Source organism: Leptodactylus fuscus, chromosome 4 (genome assembly GCF_031893055.1).
Source record: "Leptodactylus fuscus isolate aLepFus1 chromosome 4, aLepFus1.hap2, whole genome shotgun sequence".
In the NCBI taxonomy this organism is placed as follows: Eukaryota; Metazoa; Chordata; class Amphibia; order Anura; family Leptodactylidae; genus Leptodactylus; species Leptodactylus fuscus.
In genome coordinates, this window is record NC_134268.1 from 121009758 (window position 1) to 121031004 (window position 21247).

Here is a 21247-nt window from a genome sequence, read left to right on the forward strand (position 1 = left end):
CACCCACAATTTTTACTACTGGTATACAGTGCCATTGTCTGACTGGGAATTCAAAGAGTATATTGGGAATACAAATACCCTCATTTCTTGCTACTGCCATATAGTGCCAGTTTCTGACTGGTAATTCAAAGAATATATTGGGGTTACGTGCACCCACAATTTTTACTACTGGTATACAGTGCCATTGTCTGACTGGGAATTCAAAGAATATATTGGGGTTATAAATACCCTCATTTCTTGCTACTGCCATATAGTGCCAGTTTCTGACTGGTAATTCAAAGAATATATTGGGGTTACGTGCACCCACAATTTTTACTACTGGTATACAGTGCCATTGTCTGACTGGGAATTCAAAGAATATATTGGGGTTATAAATACCCTCATTTCTTGCTACTGCCATATAGTGCCAGTTTCTGACTGGTAATTCAAAGAATATATTGGGGTTACGTGCACCCACAATTTTTACTACTGGTATACAGTGCCATTGTCTGACTGGGAATTCAAAGAGTATATTGGGAATACAAATACCCTCATTTCTTGCTACTGCCATATAGTGCCAGTTTCTGACTGGGAATTCAAAGAATATATTGGGGTTACGTGCACCCACAATTTTTACTACTGGTATACAGTGCCATTGTCTGACTGGGAATTCAAAGAATATATTGGGGTTATAAATACCCTCATTTCTTGCTACTGCCATATAGTGCCAGTTTCTGACTGGTAATTCAAAGAATATATTGGGGTTACGTGCACCCACAATTTTTACTACTGGTATACAGTGCCATTGTCTGACTGGGAATTCAAAGAGTATATTGGGAATACAAATACCCTCATTTCTTGCTACTGCCATATAGTGCCAGTTTCTGACTGGGAATTCAAAGAATATATTGGGGTTACGTGCACCCACAATTTTTACTACTGGTATACAGTGCCATTGTCTGACTGGGAATTCAAAGAATATATTGGGGTTATAAATACCCTCATTTCTTGCTACTGCCATATAGTGCCAGTTTCTGACTGGTAATTCAAAGAATATATTGGGGTTACGTGCACCCACAATTTTTACTACTGGTATACAGTGCCATTGTCTGACTGGGAATTCAAAGAGTATATTGGGAATACAAATACCCTCATTTCTTGCTACTGCCATATAGTGCCAGTTTCTGACTGGGAATTCAAAGAATATATTGGGGTTACGTGCACCCACAATTTTTACTACTGGTATACAGTGCCATTGTCTGACTGGGAATTCAAAGAATATATTGGGGTTATAAATACCCTCATTTCTTGCTACTGCCATATAGTGCCAGTTTCTGACTGGTAATTCAAAGAATATATTGGGGTTACGTGCACCCACAATTTTTACTACTGGTATACAGTGCCATTGTCTGACTGGGAATTCAAAGAGTATATTGGGAATACAAATACCCTCATTTCTTGCTACTGCCATATAGTGCCAGTTTCTGACTGGTAATTCAAAGAATATATTGGGGTTACGTGCACCCACAATTTTTACTACTGGTATACAGTGCCATTGTCTGACTGGGAATTCAAAGAATATATTGGGGTTATAAATACCCTCATTTCTTGCTACTGCCATATAGTGCCAGTTTCTGACTGGTAATTCAAAGAATATATTGGGGTTACGTGCACCCACAATTTTTACTACTGGTATACAGTGCCATTGTCTGACTGGGAATTCAAAGAGTATATTGGGAATACAAATACCCTCATTTCTTGCTACTGCCATATAGTGCCAGTTTCTGACTGGGAATTCAAAGAATATATTGGGGTTACGTGCACCCACAATTTTTACTACTGGTATACAGTGCCATTGTCTGACTGGGAATTCAAAGAATATATTGGGGTTATAAATACCCTCATTTCTTGCTACTGCCATATAGTGCCAGTTTCTGACTGGTAATTCAAAGAATATATTGGGGTTACGTGCACCCACAATTTTTACTACTGGTATACAGTGCCATTGTCTGACTGGGAATTCAAAGAGTATATTGGGAATACAAATACCCTCATTTCTTGCTACTGCCATATAGTGCCAGTTTCTGACTGGGAATTCAAAGAATATATTGGGGTTACGTGCACCCACAATTTTTACTACTGGTATACAGTGCCATTGTCTGACTGGGAATTCAAAGAATATATTGGGGTTATAAATACCCTCATTTCTTGCTACTGCCATATAGTGCCAGTTTCTGACTGGTAATTCAAAGAATATATTGGGGTTACGTGCACCCACAATTTTTACTACTGGTATACAGTGCCATTGTCTGACTGGGAATTCAAAGAGTATATTGGGAATACAAATACCCTCATTTCTTGCTACTGCCATATAGTGCCAGTTTCTGACTGGGAATTCAAAGAATATATTGGGGTTACGTGCACCCACAATTTTTACTACTGGTATACAGTGCCATTGTCTGACTGGGAATTCAAAGAGTATATTGGGAATACAAATACCCTCATTTCTTGCTACTGCCATATAGTGCCAGTTTCTGACTGGGAATTCAAAGAATATATTGGGGTTACGTGCACCCACAATTTTTACTACTGGTATACAGTGCCATTGTCTGACTGGGAATTTAAAGAGTATATTGGGAATACAAATACCCTCATTTCTTGCTACTGCCATATAGTGCCAGTGTCTGACTGGGAATTCAAAGAATATATTGGGGTTACGTGCACCCACAATTTTTACTACTGGTATACAGTGCCAATTTCTAACTAGGAATTCAAAATGCGCAAGGCTCCCGGAAAGGGACGTGGACGAGGCCGTGGGCGAGGTCGGGGGAATGGTTCTGGGGAGCAAGGTAGCAGTGAAGCCACAGGGCGTCCCGTGCCTACTCCTGTGGGGCAGCAAGCATTGCGCCACTCCACAGTGCCAGGGTTGCTTGCCACATTAACTAAACTGCAGGGTACAAACCTTAGTAGGCCCGAGAACCAGGAACAGGTCTTGCAATGGCTGTCAGAGAACGCTTACAGCACATTGTCCAGCAGCCAGTCAGACTCTGCCTCCTCTCCTCCTATTACCCAACAGTCTTGTCTTCCTTCCTCCCAAAATTCCGAAGCTTTACAGAACAATAACCCAAACTGTCCCTGCTCCCCAGAGCTGTTCTCCGCTCCTTTCATTGTCCCTCAACCTGCCTCTCCACGTCACGATTCCACGAACCTAACAGAGGAGCATCTGTGTCCAGATGCTCAAACACTAGAGTCTCCTCCATCTCCGTTCGATTTGGTGGTGGATGACCAGCAACCCACCCTCATCGACGATGATGTGACGCAGTTGCCGTCAGGGCATCCAGTTGACCGGCGCATTGTGCGGGAGGAGGAGATGAGACAGGAGTTGGAAGAGGAAGTGGTGGATGATGAGGACACTGACCCAACCTGGACAGGGGGGATGTCAAGCGGGGAAAGTAGTGTGGATGTTGAGGCAGGTGCAGCACCAAAAAGGGTAGCTAGAGGCAGAGGCAGAGGTCAGCAGCTTAGGCGAAGCCAGGCCACACCCGGAATCTCCCAAGATGTTCCAGTTCGTACCCAGCCCCGAAAAACTCCCACCTCGAGGGCACGTTTCTCGAAGGTGTGGAGTTTTTTCAAGGAATGCGCCGAGGACAGATATAGTGTTGTCTGCACAATTTGCCTCTCGAAATTGATTAGGGGCTCTGAGAAGAGCAACCTGTCCACCACTTCAATGCGCCGTCATTTGGAATCCAAGCACTGGAATCAGTGGCAGGCAGCAACGGCAGGACAAAGGCCGCCTGCCGTTCACGCCACTGCCACTGCCTCTGCCACTGCCTCTGCCTCTGCCACTGCCACTGCTGACTGTGCTGGCGATGCACTCCAGAGGACGAGCCAGGACACCACTTCATCTGCCTCCGCCACTTTGTTGACTTCTACCTCATCCTCCCCTGGTCCTGTCTTATCTCCTTCTCCTGCACCATCAAAGGCACCATCAGGCGTTTCTTTACAACAACCCACCATCTCTCAGACATTGGAGCGGCGGCAGAAATACACTGCTAACCACCCACACGCGCAAGCCTTGAACGCCAACATCGCTAAACTGCTGGCCCAGGAGATGTTGGCGTTCCGGCTTGTTGAAACTCCCGCCTTCCTGGACCTGATGGCAACTGCGGCACCTCGCTATGCCGTCCCTAGCCGTCACTACTTCTCCCGGTGTGCCGTCCCCGCCTTGCACCAGCACGTGTCACTCAACATCAGGCGGGCCCTTAGTTCCGCGCTTTGCACAAAGGTCCACTTGACCACCGACGCGTGGACAAGTGCATGCGGACAGGGACGCTACATTTCACTGACGGCACACTGGGTGAATGTAGTTGAGGCTGGGACTGCTTCCCAAACTGGCCCGGTGTACCTCGTCTCCCCGCCTAACATTCCTGGCAGGGACACGAGAAGAACACCCCCCTCCTCCTCCTCCTCTACCGCCTCCTCCTCCGCCACCGCCTCCTCCTCCGCCACCGCCTCCTCCTCCGCTGTTAGATTGACCCCAGCTACGAGTTGGAAACGTTGCAGCACTGGCGTTGGTAGACGTCAGCAGGCTGTGCTGAAGCTGATCAGCTTGGGGGACAGACAGCACACTGCCTCCGAGGTGAGGGATGCCCTCCTCGATGAGACGGCAATATGGTTTGAGCCGCTGCACCTGGGCCCAGGCATGGTCGTTTGTGATAACGGCCGGAACCTGGTAGCAGCTCTGGAGCTTGCCGGACTCCAACATGTTCCATGCCTGGCCCACGTCTTCAACCTAGTGGTGCAACGTTTCCTAAAGAGCTACCCCAATGTTCCAGAGCTACTGGTGAAAGTGCGGCGCATGTGCGCCCACTTTCGCAAGTCGACAGTAGCCGCTGCTAGCTTAAAATCTCTCCAGCAACGCCTGCATGTGCCACAACACCGGCTTTTGTGCGACGTCCCCACACGCTGGAACTCAACGTTTCAGATGTTGAATAGAGTGGTTGAGCAGCAGAGACCTTTGATGGAATACCAGCTACAAAACCCTAGGGTGCCACAAAGTCAGCTGCCTCAGTTTCACATCCATGAGTGGCCATGGATGAGAGACCTTTGTGACATCCTACGGGTCTTTGAGGAGTCCACAAGGAGGGTGAGCTCTGAGGATGCGATGGTGAGCCTTACAATCCCGCTCTTGTGTGTTCTGAGAGAATCCCTGATTGACATCAGGGATAACTCAGATCACACAGAGGAGTTAGGGATAGCATCCGATCCGTCACAGCTGGAGAGTAGGTCCACACATCTGTCCGCTTCACTGCGTTTAATGGAGGAGGAGGAGGAGGAGGAGGAGGAAGAAGAGTTGTCCGATGATGTGATGGTGATACAGGAGGCTTCCGGGCAACTTCGAATCGTCCCATTGTTGCAGCGCGGATGGGTAGACATGGAGGATGAGGAGGAAATGGAGATTGAACTTTCCGGTGGGGCCAGAGGAGTCATGCCAACTAACACTGTGGCAGACATGGCTGAGTTCATGTTGGGGTGCTTTACAACCGACAAGCGTATTGTCAAAATCATGGAGGACAACCAGTACTGGATCTTTGCTATCCTTGACCCCCGGTATAAAAACAACATCTCGTCTTTTATTCCGGTAGAGGGGAGGGCCAATCGCATCAATGCTTGCCACAGGCAATTGGTGCAGAATATGATGGAGATGTTTCCAGCATGTGACGTTGGCGGCAGGGAGGGCAGTTCCTCCAGTAGGCAACCAAGTTCTCACCGGTCCACACAAACGAGGGGCACACTGTCTAAGGTCTGGGACACCTTGATGGCACCCCCTCGCCAAAGTGCCGCCACGGAGGGTCCTAGTGTCACCAGGCGTGAGAAGTATAGGCGCATGTTGCGGGAATACCTTTCCGACCACAGCCCTGTCCTCTCCGACCCCTCTGCGCCCTACACGTATTGGGTGTCGAAGTTGGACCTGTGGCTTGAACTTGCCCTATATGCCTTGGAGGTGCTGTCCTGTCCTGCCGCCAGCGTCCTATCTGAGAGGGTGTTCAGTGCAGCCGGTGGCATCATCACTGACAAGCGCACCCGTCTGTCAGCTGAGAGTGCCGACCGGCTCACTTTGATAAAAATGAACCACCACTGGATAGAGCCTTCATTTTTGTGCCCACCTGTGTAAAGCACCCCAACATGAAACTCCATGTCTGTACTCAACCTCTCCAATTCCTCCGCATCCTCATACTCATCCACCATAAGCGTTGCACAATTCTGCTAATACTAGGCTCCCTCCAACATGATTTCCCCCAACTCTGCTGGTTAGAGGCTCCCTCCACCCTGATTTCCACCAACTCTGCTGGTTAGAGGCTCCCTCCACCCTGCTTTCCCACAACTCTGCTGGTTAGAGGCTCCTTCCACCATGAATTTGCCAAAACTGGGCTGTTTAGAGGCTCCCTCCACCATGAATTGGTCCAAACTGGGCTGGTTAGAGGCTCCCTCCACCATTAATTGGTCCAAACTGGGCTGGTTAGAGGCTCCCTCCACCATGAATTTGCCCAAACTGGGCTGTTTAGAGGCTCCCTCCACCATGAATTTGCCCAAACTGGGCTGTTTAGAGGCTCCCTCCACCATGAATTGGTCCAAACTGGGTTTTTTAGAGGCTCCCTCCACCATGAATTGGTCCAAACTGGGCTGGTTAGAGGCTCCCTCCACCATGAATTGATCCAAACTGGGGTGGTTAGAGGCTCTCTCCACCATTAATTGGTCCAAACTGGGCTGGTTAGAGGCTCCCTCCACCATTAATTGGTCCAAACTGGGCTGGTTAGAGGCTCCCTCCACCATTAATTGGTCCAAACTGGGCTGGTTAGAGGCTCCCTCCACCATGAATTTGCCCAAACTGGGCTGGTTAGAGGCTCCCTCCACCATGAATTGGTCCAAACTGGGGTTTTTAGAGGCTCCCTCCACCATGAATTGGTCCAAACTTGGCTGTTTAGAGGCTCCCTCCACCATTAATTGGTCCAAACTGGGCTGGTTAGAGGCTCCCTCCACCATGAATTGGTCCAAACTGGGTTTTTTAGAGGCTCCCTCCACCATGAATTTGCCCAAACTGGGCTGTTTAGAGGCTCCCTCCACCATGAATTTGCCCAAACTGGGCTGGTTAGAGGCTCCCTCCACCATGAATTGGTCCAAACTGGGGTTTTTAGAGGCTCCCTCCACCATGAATTGGTCCAAACTTGGCTGTTTAGAGGCTCCCTCCACCATGAATTGGTCCAAACTGGGGTGGTTAGAGGCTCCCTCCACCATTAATTGGTCCAAACTGGGCTGGTTAGAGGCTCCCTCCACCATTAATTGGTCCAAACTGGGCTGGTTAGAGGCTCCCTCCACCATGAATTGGTCCAAACTGGGTTTTTTAGAGGCTCCCTCCACCATGAATTTGCCCAAACTGGGCTGTTTAGAGGCTCCCTCCACCATGAATTGGTCCAAACTGGGCTGGTTAGAGGCTCCCTCCACCATGAATTTCCCAAAACTTGGCTGTTTAGAGGCTCCCTCCACCATTAATTGGTCCAAACTGGGCTGGTTAGAGGCTCCCTCCACCATGAATTGGTCCAAACTGGGGTTTTTAGAGGCTCCCTCCACCATGAATTGGTCCAAACTTGGCTGTTTAGAGGCTCCCTCCACCATGAATTGGTCCAAACTGGGGTGGTTAGAGGCTCCCTCCACCATTAATTGGTCCAAACTGGGCTGGTTAGAGGCTCCCTCCACCATTAATTGGTCCAAACTGGGCTGGTTAGAGGCTCCCTCCACCATGAATTTGCCCAAACTGGGCTGTTTAGAGGCTCCCTCCACCATGAATTTGCCCAAACTGGGCTGGTTAGAGGCTCCCTCCACCATGAATTGGTCCAAACGGGTTTTTAGAGGCTCCCTTCACCATGAATTGGTCCAAACTTGGCTGTTTAGAGGCTCCCTCCACCATGAATTGGTCCAAACTGGGTTTTTTAGAGGCTCCCTCCACCATGAATTTGCCCAAACTGGGCTGTTTAGAGGCTCCCTCCACCATGAATTTGCCCAAACTGGGCTGGTTAGAGGCTCCCTCCACCATGAATTGGTCCAAACTGGGGTTTTTAGAGGCTCCCTCCACCATGAATTGGTCCAAACTTGGCTGTTTAGAGGCTCCCTCCACCATGAATTGGTCCAAACTGGGGTGGTTAGAGGCTCCCTCCACCATTAATTGGTCCAAACTGGGCTGGTTAGAGGCTCCCTCCACCATTAATTGGTCCAAACTGGGCTGGTTAGAGGCTCCCTCCACCATGAATTGGTCCAAACTGGGTTTTTTAGAGGCTCCCTCCACCATGAATTTGCCCAAACTGGGCTGTTTAGAGGCTCCCTCCACCATGAATTGGTCCAAACTGGGCTGGTTAGAGGCTCCCTCCACCATGAATTTCCCAAAACTTGGCTGTTTAGAGGCTCCCTCCACCATTAATTGGTCCAAACTGGGCTGGTTAGAGGCTCCCTCCACCATGAATTGGTCCAAACTGGGCTGGTTAGAGGCTCCCTCCACCATGAATTGGTCCAAACTTGGCTGTTTAGAGGCTCCCTCCACCATGAATTGGTCCAAACTGGGGTGGTTAGAGGCTCCCTCCACCATTAATTGGTCCAAACTGGGCTGGTTAGAGGCTCCCTCCACCATTAATTGGTCCAAACTGGGCTGGTTAGAGGCTCCCTCCACCATGAATTTGCCCAAACTGGGCTGTTTAGAGGCTCCCTCCACCATGAATTTGCCCAAACTGGGCTGGTTAGAGGCTCCCTCCACCATGAATTGGTCCAAACGGGTTTTTAGAGGCTCCCTTCACCATGAATTGGTCCAAACTTGGCTGTTTAGAGGCTCCCTCCACCATGAATTGGTCCAAACTGGGGTGGTTAGAGGCTCCCTCCACCATTAATTGGTCCAAACTGGGCTGGTTAGAGGCTCCCTCCACCATTAATTGGTCCAAACTGGGCTGGTTAGAGGCTCCCTCCACCATGAATTGGTCCAAACTGGGGTTTTTAGAGGCTCCCTCCACCATGAATTGGTCCAAACTTGGCTGTTTAGAGGCTCCCTCCACCATTAATTGGTCCAAACTGGGCTGGTTAGAGGCTCCCTCCACCATGAATTGGTCCAAACTGGGTTTTTTAGAGGCTCCCTCCACCATGAATTTGCCCAAACTGGGCTGTTTAGAGGCTCCCTCCACCATGAATTGGTCCAAACTGGGTTTTTTAGAGGCTCCCTCCACCATGAATTGGTCCAAACTGGGCTGGTTAGAGGCTCCCTCCACCATGAATTGGTCCAAACTGGGGTGGTTAGAGGCTCCCTCCACCATTAATTGGTCCAAACTGGGCTGGTTAGAGGCTCCCTCCACCATGAATTGGTCCAAACTGGGCTGGTTAGAGGCTCCCTCCACCATTAATTGGTCCAAACTGGGCTGGTTAGAGGCTCCCTCCACCATGAATTTGCCCAAACTGGGCTGTTTAGAGGCTCCCTCCACCATGAATTTGCCCAAACTGGGCTGGTTAGAGGCTCCCTCCACCATGAATTGGTCCAAACTTGGCTGTTTAGAGGCTCCCTCCACCATTAATTGGTCCAAACTGGGCTGGTTAGAGGCTCCCTCCACCATGAATTGGTCCAAACTGGGTTTTTTAGAGGCTCCATCCACCATGAATTTGCCCAAACTGGGCTGTTTAGAGGCTCCCTCCACCATGAATTGGTCCAAACTGGGGTGGTTAGAGGCTCCCTCCACCATTAATTGGTCCAAACTGGGCTGGTTAGAGGCTCCCTCCACCATTAATTGGTCCAAACTGGGCTGTTAGAGGCTCCCTCCACCATGAATTGGTCCAAACTGGGGTTTTTAGAGGCTCCCTCCACCATGAATTGGTCCAAACTTGGCTGTTTAGAGGCTCCCTCCACCATTAATTGGTCCAAACTGGGCTGGTTAGAGGCTCCCTCCACCATGAATTGGTCCAAACTGGGTTTTTTAGAGGCTCCCTCCACCATGAATTTGCCCAAACTGGGCTGTTTAGAGGCTCCCTCCACCATGAATTGGTCCAAACTGGGGTGGTTAGAGGCTCCCTCCACCATTAATTGGTCCAAACTGGGCTGGTTAGAGGCTCCCTCCACCATTAATTGGTCCAAACTGGGCTGGTTAGAGGCTCCCTCCACCATGAATTGGTCCAAACTGGGGTTTTTAGAGGCTCCCTCCACCATGAATTGGTCCAAACTTGGCTGTTTAGAGGCTCCCTCCACCATTAATTGGTCCAAACTGGGCTGGTTAGAGGCTCCCTCCACCATGAATTGGTCCAAACTGGGTTTTTTAGAGGCTCCCTCCACCATGAATTTGCCCAAACTGGGCTGTTTAGAGGCTCCCTCCACCATGAATTGGTCCAAACTGAGCTTTTTAGAGGCTCCCTCCACCATGAATTGGTCCAAACTGGGCTGGTTAGAGGCTCCCTCCACCATGAATTGGTCCAAACTGGGGTGGTTAGAGGCTCCCTCCACCATTAATTGGTCCAAACTGGGCTGGTTAGAGGCTCCCTCCACCATTAATTGGTCCAAACTGGGCTGGTTAGAGGCTCCCTCCACCATTAATTGGTCCAAACTGGGCTGGTTAGAGGCTCCCTCCACCATGAATTTGCCCAAACTGGGCTGTTTAGAGGCTCCCTCCACCATGAATTTGCCCAAACTGGGCTGGTTAGAGGCTCCCTCCACCATGAATTGGTCCAAACTGGGGTTTTTAGAGGCTCCCTCCACCATGAATTGGTCCAAACTTGGCTGTTTAGAGGCTCCCTCCACCATTAATTGGTCCAAACTGGGCTGGTTAGAGGCTCCCTCCACCATGAATTGGTCCAAACTGGGTTTTTTAGAGGCTCCCTCCACCATGAATTTGCCCAAACTGGGCTGTTTAGAGGCTCCCTCCACCATGAATTGGTCCAAACTGGGGTGGTTAGAGGCTCCCTCCACCATTAATTGGTCCAAACTGGGCTGGTTAGAGGCTCCCTCCACCATTAATTGGTCCAAACTGGGCTGGTTAGAGGCTCCCTCCACCATGAATTTGCCCAAACTGGGCTGGTTAGAGGCTCCCTCCACCATGAATTGGTCCAAACTGGGTTTTTTAGAGGCTCCCTCCACCATGAATTTGCCCAAACTGGGCTGGTTAGAGGCTCCCTCCACCATGAATTGGTCCAAACTGGGGTTTTTAGAGGCTCCCTCCACCATGAATTTGCCCAAACTGGGCTGTTTAGAGGCTCCCTCCACCATGAATTGGTCCAAACTGGGTTTTTTAGAGGCTCCCTCCACCATGAATTGGTCCAAACTGGGCTGGTTAGAGGCTCCCTCCACCATGAATTGGTCCAAACTGGGGTGGTTAGAGGCTCCCTCCACCATTAATTGGTCCAAACTGGGCTGGTTAGAGGCTCCCTCCACCATTAATTGGTCCAAACTGGGCTGGTTAGAGGCTCCCTCCACCATGAATTTGCCCAAACTGGGCTGTTTAGAGGCTCCCTCCACCATGAATTTGCCCAAACTGGGCTGGTTAGAGGCTCCCTCCACCATGAATTGGTCCAAACTGGGGTTTTTAGAGGCTCCCTCCACCATGAATTGGTCCAAACTTGGCTGTTTAGAGGCTCCCTCCACCATTAATTGGTCCAAACTGGGCTGGTTAGAGGCTCCCTCCACCATGAATTTGCCCAAACTGGGCTGGTTAGAGGCTCCCTCCACCATGAATTGGTCCAAACTGGGTTTTTTAGAGGCTCCCTCCACCATGAATTTGCCCAAACTGGGCTGGTTAGAGGCTCCCTCCACCATGAATTGGTCCAAACTGGGGTTTTTAGAGGCTCCCTCCACCATGAATTTGCCCAAACTCTGCTGGTTAGAGGCTCAATCCACCCTGATTTTCAAAACAAATGTTGGTGCCAACCTCAACTTACTACAAGGGCCAAATTCACTGCTGGTGACAAGCTCTCCTCACTGCAAGTGCCAAATACACATGTTTCAAGGTGTTTTCCTACTGTCAGAGAGGTGGTATTGAGTGTGTAAAGTGTGTAGTTGTTAGGCTGTGATGTTGGGGTAATAGAGGGTCTTTGGTGTGTTAGATGCCCCCAGACATGCTTCCCCTGCTGTCCCAGTGTCATTCCAGAGGTGTTGGCATCATTTCCTGGGGTGTCATAGTGGACTTGGTGACCCTCCAGACACGGATTTGGGTTTCCCCCTTAACGAGTATCTGTTCCCCATAGACTATAATGGGGTTCGAAACCCGTTCGAACACACGAACATTGAGCGGCTGTTCGAATCGAATTTCGAACCTCGAACATTTTAGTGTTCGCTCATCTCTAGTTATTAATGAATATTTATGGCTCATATACTGTAATATCTATTAAGTTTTTTTTTGGTATGTGTTACTTAAGGAGCTGTGTTGTGATGTTTTTGAGGTATTTTTTTGTTTAATAAGACATATTATTTACCATATCCCTGCTTTTTGCTGGCATCATCTTTTAATCGGTCTTTAATATATTTTGGACATTAGAAGTCTGAAAGTATACCAGTAATTCCACAAATTTATAAGAACATTTCCCAAACACATTTCTTAGGGACCACTTCAGTTTTGAAAGATATGCTAAAAGACGATATAATAGAAACTCCCCTTAAATCACCATTTTTAAAACTGAACCCCTCAAGTAATTTAAAACAGCATTAGGGAACTTTGCTAACCCTTTAAGCATTTCACAGGAATTAAAGCAATATGCAGATGAAATTTCATTTTATTTTTTAAGAATATTTTCATTTATCCATGAAATTTACACATTCACAAGTGAATAAAGGAGAAAATGCAAAAGTTATTGTGCAAATTCTCCTGGACTTAGAAATACACCACATTTGTATGTAAACTGGTGTTTGGGCGCATGGTGGAGTGCCAAATTTTATTGGAATAGTTTTCAGGTGTCATGTTTCATTTGCTGAGCCCCTAAAGTACCAGTACACTGGAAACCCCCCAAATGTGACCCTGACATTTGTAAACTACGCTCCTTAAGGTGGAAATTATGAAGGGGTGTAGTGAACATTTAGACCTTACAGCTGTCTCACAGGTTTTATTAACATTCAGATGTGAAAATGAAAAATTACTAAAATATCACTTTATCCCCAAATTTTTCATTTTCACAATGAAAGAGGAAAGTTCCCCACAGTTTGTTTCTAATGAACATGGCAATACCCCATATGTGGTCAAATAATCTTGTAGAAAGCCTTCCCAGGTATGATGTTAAGGTGCCCATGTATGTTTGGCCATACAGTGTATACTGAATACCGTTGTAAATAAATTAATTGACAGACATATTGATAAATTTACATAACATAATTCTTAATTCTCTTGCTTTATTTCTTGCAGGTCAGAACATGGATTTTAACTGTAGGCTATACAACAGCTTTTGGGGCAATGTTTGCAAAAACATGGAGAGTTCATGCCATTTTTAAGAATGTAAAGATGAAGAAAAAGGTGAGCTACTTTAAGTCTATGGAAAAAGGCTGCTTCAGTGACATGTATTATTCTGCTCAGCATTGTGTCCCAGATTTGTTACTTACTACATTTTGCCATTTTTTACTATGTTATACTCTAGTATAACATAGTAACATTCTAGTATTCTATATTCTAGTATAACATTCAGTAAACTAGTCTATGCACAAATAACTTACAGTACCTGTCTTATACTATAATCATATGACACGTGTGGCCAGATTCTATTATATGTGGTTTCTATATAACCTCAAAGGGGTTTTGCAAGAATATAAAATATATATATATATATATATATATATATATATATATATATATATACAGTATATTACCGATAGACAAAAAATGTGGTGAAAATATTTTTTTAATTGAGACCAAATACAAACTCCCTACCTTTTTACAGAAATGTGTGAGCAACACAGTCTCTGTTAAAAACACTTCCTTACTGGGGGCCACACGGTGACTCCAGTGCTGCAGCCTTGCAGTGCTGGAGTCCTGGTGATCAAATCCCACCAAGGGCAAAAAACCATCTGCAAGGATTTGTATGTTCTCCCTGTGTTTGCATGGATTTCCATCCCATATTTCAAAGACATACTAATAGGGAAAATGTACATTGTGAGCTCTATGTGGGGCTCACAATCTACATTTAAAAAAAAACTTCCTTACTGGTCCTGATCATGTGGCATTCGTTGTGCACATGACTTCAGTTGTTAGCCATACCCATTATGAACATGATGTCATCACTGATGACAGCAACATTTTTCTAAACTTTATTGACTGCCAGAGCAGCCAGTTGGAGGTGGGAGCTGGTCCTGATCACCAGACAAGCCAGCATATGGTGATTAGAGGCAGCTACAGCATGGAAAGTAGACAAACACATTTTTTTGTTTTGTTTTTAACTATTCTAGCCTTTCACTTGTCTTGGGCTGGCAGTATGGCAGATGCATGGGGATAGTGAAACATTTGAGCAAAAGGTGCAAATCTGCATGGACATCATACAGGGAAAATGGGTTATAAAAACTGTATGCATTTAAAAAAAAACGTATCTACTTTTCTGATAAAAACACGTTTTGTTTTTTTTTGTTTGAGCAAAACAGCACCATGTGAACACAGCCTTAGTGGGAAGTGTTATTTCCTGGGACCAGGTTGTGTTTTTTTTTCAGACATTCTCAGTCAATACATATATATATATATATATATATATATATATATATATATATATATATATATATATACAGATACACATGCATATTTTTTCTTTTAAAAATCTTTTTTGTTTTCTGAATATACAGAAAAGTACATATAACAAGATAAACAATGTCACAATTCCTGTATAAAGGCATACATAGATGAAATAGATCAATATAAATTGACTAAAGAAGAGCAGTTAAGGCAAGGTGAGGGAAAGGAATATAGTAATTCTTTATCCGGAGACAACATAAGGGAGTACAGGGAGGTACAGCAAACAGAGAGGCCATATTGATTCAGTATGGTTGTGACCATATCAGATGGTGAGGGTGGTCTGGTAATGCGTCCCTGTTATAACACAGACAAGTTGATCTGGAGGAAATTGTTAGACACAAGAAACTAGAACTTGATAGAAAACAAGGGTTAGAGGTGTTGGTAGGGGGTATATCTAGAAGTTTTTGAGGGTTTTGTAAAAAAAATAAATAAATTCAGCGACATAAGGTATATGTTTTTGGGTGAGAGTGCAAAAAAAGGAGTGGGGTTGGAGGGGTAGGCATGTGTATACATCCATGTTTTTGTTCTTATGGGGCCCTCTTTCCCTTTTCAACTTTGCCCATAATTTTTCCATAGGATTGAGATCAGGGCTTTGTGATGGCCACTCCAAAACATTGACTTTGTTATCCTTAAGCCACTTTGTAATAAGTTTGGCAGTATGCTTCAGGTCATTGTCCATTTGGAACACCCATTTGTTCCCAAGCTTTAACTTCCTGGCTGATGTCTTGAGATGTTGCTTCAGTATTGTCACATAATGTTCTTTCCTTATGATGCCATCTATTTTGTTATGCTGCCACCCCCATGTTTCACAGTTGGGATGGTGTTTTTGAGCATGCAAGCTTCTCCCTTTTTCCTCCAAATGTGACGATGGTCATTATGGCAAAGCCTGACAGCAGAGAGAATAACTAAGCAGAAACTAACAGAAATAATTACTTGGAAGTGTTACGAGTTAGTGAAAAAATTCCAACTGCACCAGAACACCTTATATAGAAGTCTATGTGGAGGGGCGTGGGGAGAGGGTCTAGAGAAGACACACTCTGCTACACTGTGAGTGAAAGAGCTCTTTAGTCATAGCAATCCTTCAGAAAATCAATTAATTAGCCGCCATCAATTCTCCTCTGCCTCCCTACAAGTGCAGAAGGAAACCTATTTCTATAATAAGATATATTACAAAGTTTTTTTTTTATTCACTTGTAATATACATTAATAAATAAAAATGAATTTATAACTGGTGGAATGTTTTAAAACCAGCTAAAGGCAAGGCACATAAGGTAACTTTTACATAATACTAGATCCTTTTTCTTTTTATACAGTTGTCATACAGCTTTACAGTATACTTACAAATGCACTGCAAAGAGACACATTTAGGTATTTTTGGCAGGGAGTGGCTAAAGCAAAAAAAAAGTGAGAAAGTAAGAATAAAGAACAGGCATTTGTCTGATAAAGCATATATTTTAAAAGCTGATTAATTTTTGCTAACAGTAGACATATTTCACACAAATGGAACATATGGCTGTTATGGTATAAAATGATTCATCCATTTTGGAAGACTTTTTCAGAAGCATACAACAATGTCATCCAATCTTGAGGCAAAGCCCCAGGCCAGTTTGGATTGCAGAGCACACTAGACTTTGCTCTGTTTAAAATCTAGAACATGTTTCATAGAACAGTGACATAGCCTCTAGACACTGACCTTTAATCTAAATTTAAGACACAGTCAATCATTGTTTGGGTTGATAAAAAGTAATAGTGACTTGCTGTTGTTGAAATGAAGTATATCTTAAGTTAACAGAATATGAGCATCAAAGACAGAGCCAAATGACATTTAAGTGCTATAAATAAAGAGTGAAATACAAGATAAAAGATACATATGGAAATGCAGAAAAACCAGGAATCATAAAATCTGGTTAACAGACTGCACACTGATAACGCTAGGTTCACACCTGCATTCGGGTCTCCGTTCTGTGCTTTCCGTCTTCTGCATGCAAGAAGACGGAAAGCACAGACCGGATCTGGCCGTGAGTGGCGGTGAGCGTTTTATGCTCTCCGCCGCGAAACCGTTTTTTAAAATCCGGACACAGAGTACTGCATGTCCGACTCTGTGTCTGGATTAAAAAATCCGGTTTCGCGGCGGAGAGCATAAAACGCTCACCGCCGCTCACGGCCAGACAGCTTTCTTACCCATTCAAATGAATGGGTTAGAGACTCCTGCAGGTTTCCGTCTCCTGTTCTGTTTTATGCAGGAAATGGAAACCTGCATAACAGAGTGCCGGGCACAGATGTGAACGAGCCCTAACTCATGGAGCTCTGTCTATTTTGTTTTTTTTCATCTGTGGTTTGTGGAGGCACCTCAGATGAATAAAAAATGGCCATATGCAGAAGTCCCAACAAATCCAAGCACAAAATACTGACCAAAATCCGCCAATATAAAATATGCCTTAGGCTGAGGCCCCACGTTGCCAAGAGGCAGCTTTTTTGTTGCAGATTTTGCTGCAGTCTTTTGAGACAAAGCCAGGACTCAATTGAGCAGAAGGTAGAAGTATAATAACTCCCTATATGTTTCCCATTCCTTTTGTAGCCTTTCCTAGGTTTGGCTAAAGAAACTACCTGCAAAATCTGCAAAATGAAAAAAGCTGCATTTCTGTAACATGAGGACTTTGCCTTAGAAATATTTGAAGTAAAGCACAACTGAGCAGATTGATATATGTTTGTGGGAAAAGATTTTTCATTTATTCATTGAAATCCCTGCCTTTTCTATGTTGATAAGTCAAGGAAAAGTCAGTGGTTGCCAGCTTTCCCTCTATGACTGCATACAGAGATATATGCCAGTCACTGATAACAATGGCTCCTTGACTTCTCTGCAAAGAAAGACCATAAACATCAAAAGATAAAACACAGGTCATACTAAACCTTTTCCTATAAACCTTCTCTACTCCTTCTATTTTTTATCATGCTGTCTACAGATTTAACAACATTTTCCAAGTGTCCGGTTCCTTTAAACTATTTATTTGTTAGTAAAAAATAAACTGCTCATGTTACAGGTAAAAAATAAACTAGACTGCTCCAAATACAGGGCACAAAAACCCTGAAATACTGTATGTAAGGAGAACATTGTACTTATTACTTTACAATGTGCGTGCAACAGATGAAAAACTAAAGTCCTAGAATTTCAAAGTTTTTCTCTGTTATTTTTTATTTGCCTACCACCTATACACCTACCATGTATTTCTCATCTGTGATCATCACATTGTGGAAATCACGTCCCGCTTATATTTATATACAACTAAATGTCTCCATTTTTTTCAGATCATAAAAGATCAGAAGCTACTGGTAATAGTTGGTGGGATGCTTTTGATTGATCTATGTATTTTGATTTGTTGGCAAATAGTTGATCCTTTAAAAAGGACGGTTGAAGAATATAACTTAGAGGTAAGATGTCTGTTTTATGTATTATAGTTCTGGTAGAACACTGACAATTGTAAAGTAGGTTTTAACTCAATGTTTGTTCCAGTACATCTTGATAAAAGGGCTCTGTCATTGGGAAAAGTCATTTTTAACTTAGCACATACTGGCATAGCCTTTAGAAAGGCTATTTTGTACGTACCTTTTGTATGTAAATCACCTTAGTAGTTTTTGAATGAGCCCGTTTTATTCATATGCTAATTAGCCTCCAGTATGCAACCTGGAAGTCTCATCGAACACTGTCTCTCTCCCATGTGTACAGCACAGGCTGATGATGTTGTTGACTCATCTGCCTGCTCTCATACACAGCACACAGCAGAGAATAGCAGAGAGGGTACTCGCTGAGAACTTCCTGTGCTCGCTGGAGCCTAATTAGCATATGAATAAAAACGGTCTCATTCAAAAACTGAGGCGATTACCTACAAAAGGTAGTAGAAGCCTACTGTATATTGTTTTATTAGATTCAATGCATTAACAGTATGGCATTAACTTCTACTCCCATCTCATGGCAATTGAACATAGCCAGAATTTTTATTTATGAAGTGATTTGCGCCAACAAAGCTCTGACTACTTTAAAGATAGTTTAAGATGGCTTACTACTTTAAGATGGTTCTTAAGGATCACTTCAAGAAGGACTAGTGCACTAAGGGCCACATCATCATTATGGTTATCTTTAAATAGATGTTTGTAATTGTACAACTTTATAAAATGTATCATCTATAAATCTTGATTTCTGCAATGTAATGATGGGAATACACAGATGTATTGATGGAGACTATTTGGCTCAGTGCACTATGATGGTGTTTCTTTGGATTGCATATAAAAACTGAAGCCTAGGATGAATTCAGGATAGTAACTTCTCCCTGTGCTAAATATTGGCTGTGTCGTCTGAGGACAGTGTAGAGCTGATCCTTCTGCTTCAGGACATTACAGAGCCAAATTCAGGCCACACAACATGTAACAGGAGTGTGCCATATTTTAATTTGGAGTATACGTTTGACTTTCAGCTTTTCATGGTAAGTCTAATTGTAGCATTATAGCATTTGTAGTGTAACTGCAAAGTAATTGCAATAAAAATGATACATGGGTGAGGTGAAGATACCTTGTGACAATAGACCCTATTAGTGAGATATAATAGGCAGTAAATGAACAGTCAGTTCTTGATGATGGTTTCTTCGAAGCAGGATAAATTGGCAATCTGTGATGTCCACATGATTGGGACTGAAAAATTCCAAAACAGCTGGTTTTGTGGGTTTTGCCCAGTATGCAGTGGTTAGTACCTACTAAAAGTAGTTCAAAGAAATATAACTATTGAACCATTGACGGAATCATTAGCTCCCAAACATCACTGCTATGCACAGAGAACAAAGGACAGTCCATCTGGTCTGATGTTGCAGCACAAATTGCTAGCTTTTCTGGGAAATCTTGGGTCCGGCCATTCATGCTCATGTTACTTTGACATGTACTACCTACCTGCAGACAAAGTGCACTCCAAAGTTGTGGAAAATGGGTAGGATGAAGCATGATGAACTGCAAATGAGGTAGGGATTGGGCAAAAAAGTGGGCAATTTTTGTATGGAAAATGGTTGTTCCCAGATAGGTTGGGCATCTCTTCATTGCAATGACATTCCCTAATGGCAGTAGCCCATTTTGGCAGAATAATGCACCCTACCATATTGCAAAAATTGTATAAATATGGTTCAAGTGATATGACAAAGATCTGACTTAGGTAGGGCTCACAATGCCATAGGATTCTATTCAGAAGGTGTCCATTAAAAAAAACAAAAAACAGATACCTATCATACGGACAGTAACTGATAGTTAGAAGTCTGTTGCCCATAGACATTAATGTTAAAAAAATAACGTGCTCTTGCTTTCTGTTTTTTCAAATGGACAGAAAAGTCCTGCATGTAGGATTTTTTTGTCCACTTGAAAAAACGGACATGGGTCTAAACTGACACAAACGGACACAAGATCCCATTGAAATGAATGGAAATTTCAGACAGACCAGCTAGTGTCTGTTGCTAAAACTTTGTACAGACAATAGCCACAGACACTGCTGACGGAATCCAACGGTAGTGTGAACGCCCCCTTAGCCTATTTCTACAATTTGGATGTGCTATTCTGTGGGAAGTCCAATCCATGGTGGCCCACAATAGAACTTTCAAGACTTAGAATATGCTTTTAATATATTTGTGGCAGTCAGATAAAAGCTTCAATGGACTGGAGCTGTATTGAAATGGGAACCAGATACACAGTGTGCTAGTTGAGTATATATATAATCATGCTTACAATTAATAATTAGGCACATATGAACAAAGGAAGAAACACAGACTTGCTATCAAAGGGAGAAGTGTTATACAAGAGCTCTACACAATCGTTTCCTTTAAACGGCATTTTACAGTTTCAAAGTAGAGCAAGAAACTAAAAACACAAGAGACATTTAGGCTCAGAGTTTATAATAGATGCTATAGCAATGAATAATTGATTTGCAGGACCCATTAGTACACTAGACATGCTTGGTAAGACCTAACTTAGATGAACACTAGCAAAAACTTCCACATGGCTGCAGGAAAGAAGTCAATTGAAAACCGATCATTCCTGAAGATGCTTAGGTATCTTTTTTTATCATTTACTTTAGAGAAGAGCTATTATCAGAACATCAGATGGTGCATATCTTCCTTCTGGCATTTAATATAGTGCATTCCAGAAACAAGATTCTGGCACTGCAGAATTTTACGTCATATGATGGTCATGAAAAAAGGCTTGATCACTGAGATTATAAAGTATTAATAAGTAAAATGTGCCAGTCATGGGAATAAAATGTTTGTGAAGGGGTAATGTCACTGTAGATTAAGCATAGTCCTAATGTTTTCATACCTTGATGTAGCTATAAAAAGCAGTTGTTTAACTGTTTCAGCTCCCGGCCTTCAATAAACTTAAAATGCTCAATTTCACATTGCATTGATTGCCTGTAAAATTTATTCAGCTCAAATGTATGTATATAATACGACAGCTTTCTCCATCATCTCAAT

General features: G+C 44.2%; 1 protein-coding gene across 2 annotated transcripts in view; it reads left to right on the forward strand.

The window, feature by feature from the left end:
* Positions 1-21247, forward strand: part of GABBR2 (gamma-aminobutyric acid type B receptor subunit 2) — a 639056-nt gene that overhangs the window by 471122 nt on the left and 146687 nt on the right. For both annotated transcript variants that reach the window (XM_075270993.1, XM_075270994.1), the window contains exons 12-13: positions 13383-13490; positions 18057-18179. In XM_075270993.1, coding sequence (XP_075127094.1) covers positions 13383-13490; positions 18057-18179 — 231 coding nt within the window. The remainder of the gene's footprint in view (positions 1-13382; positions 13491-18056; positions 18180-21247) is intronic.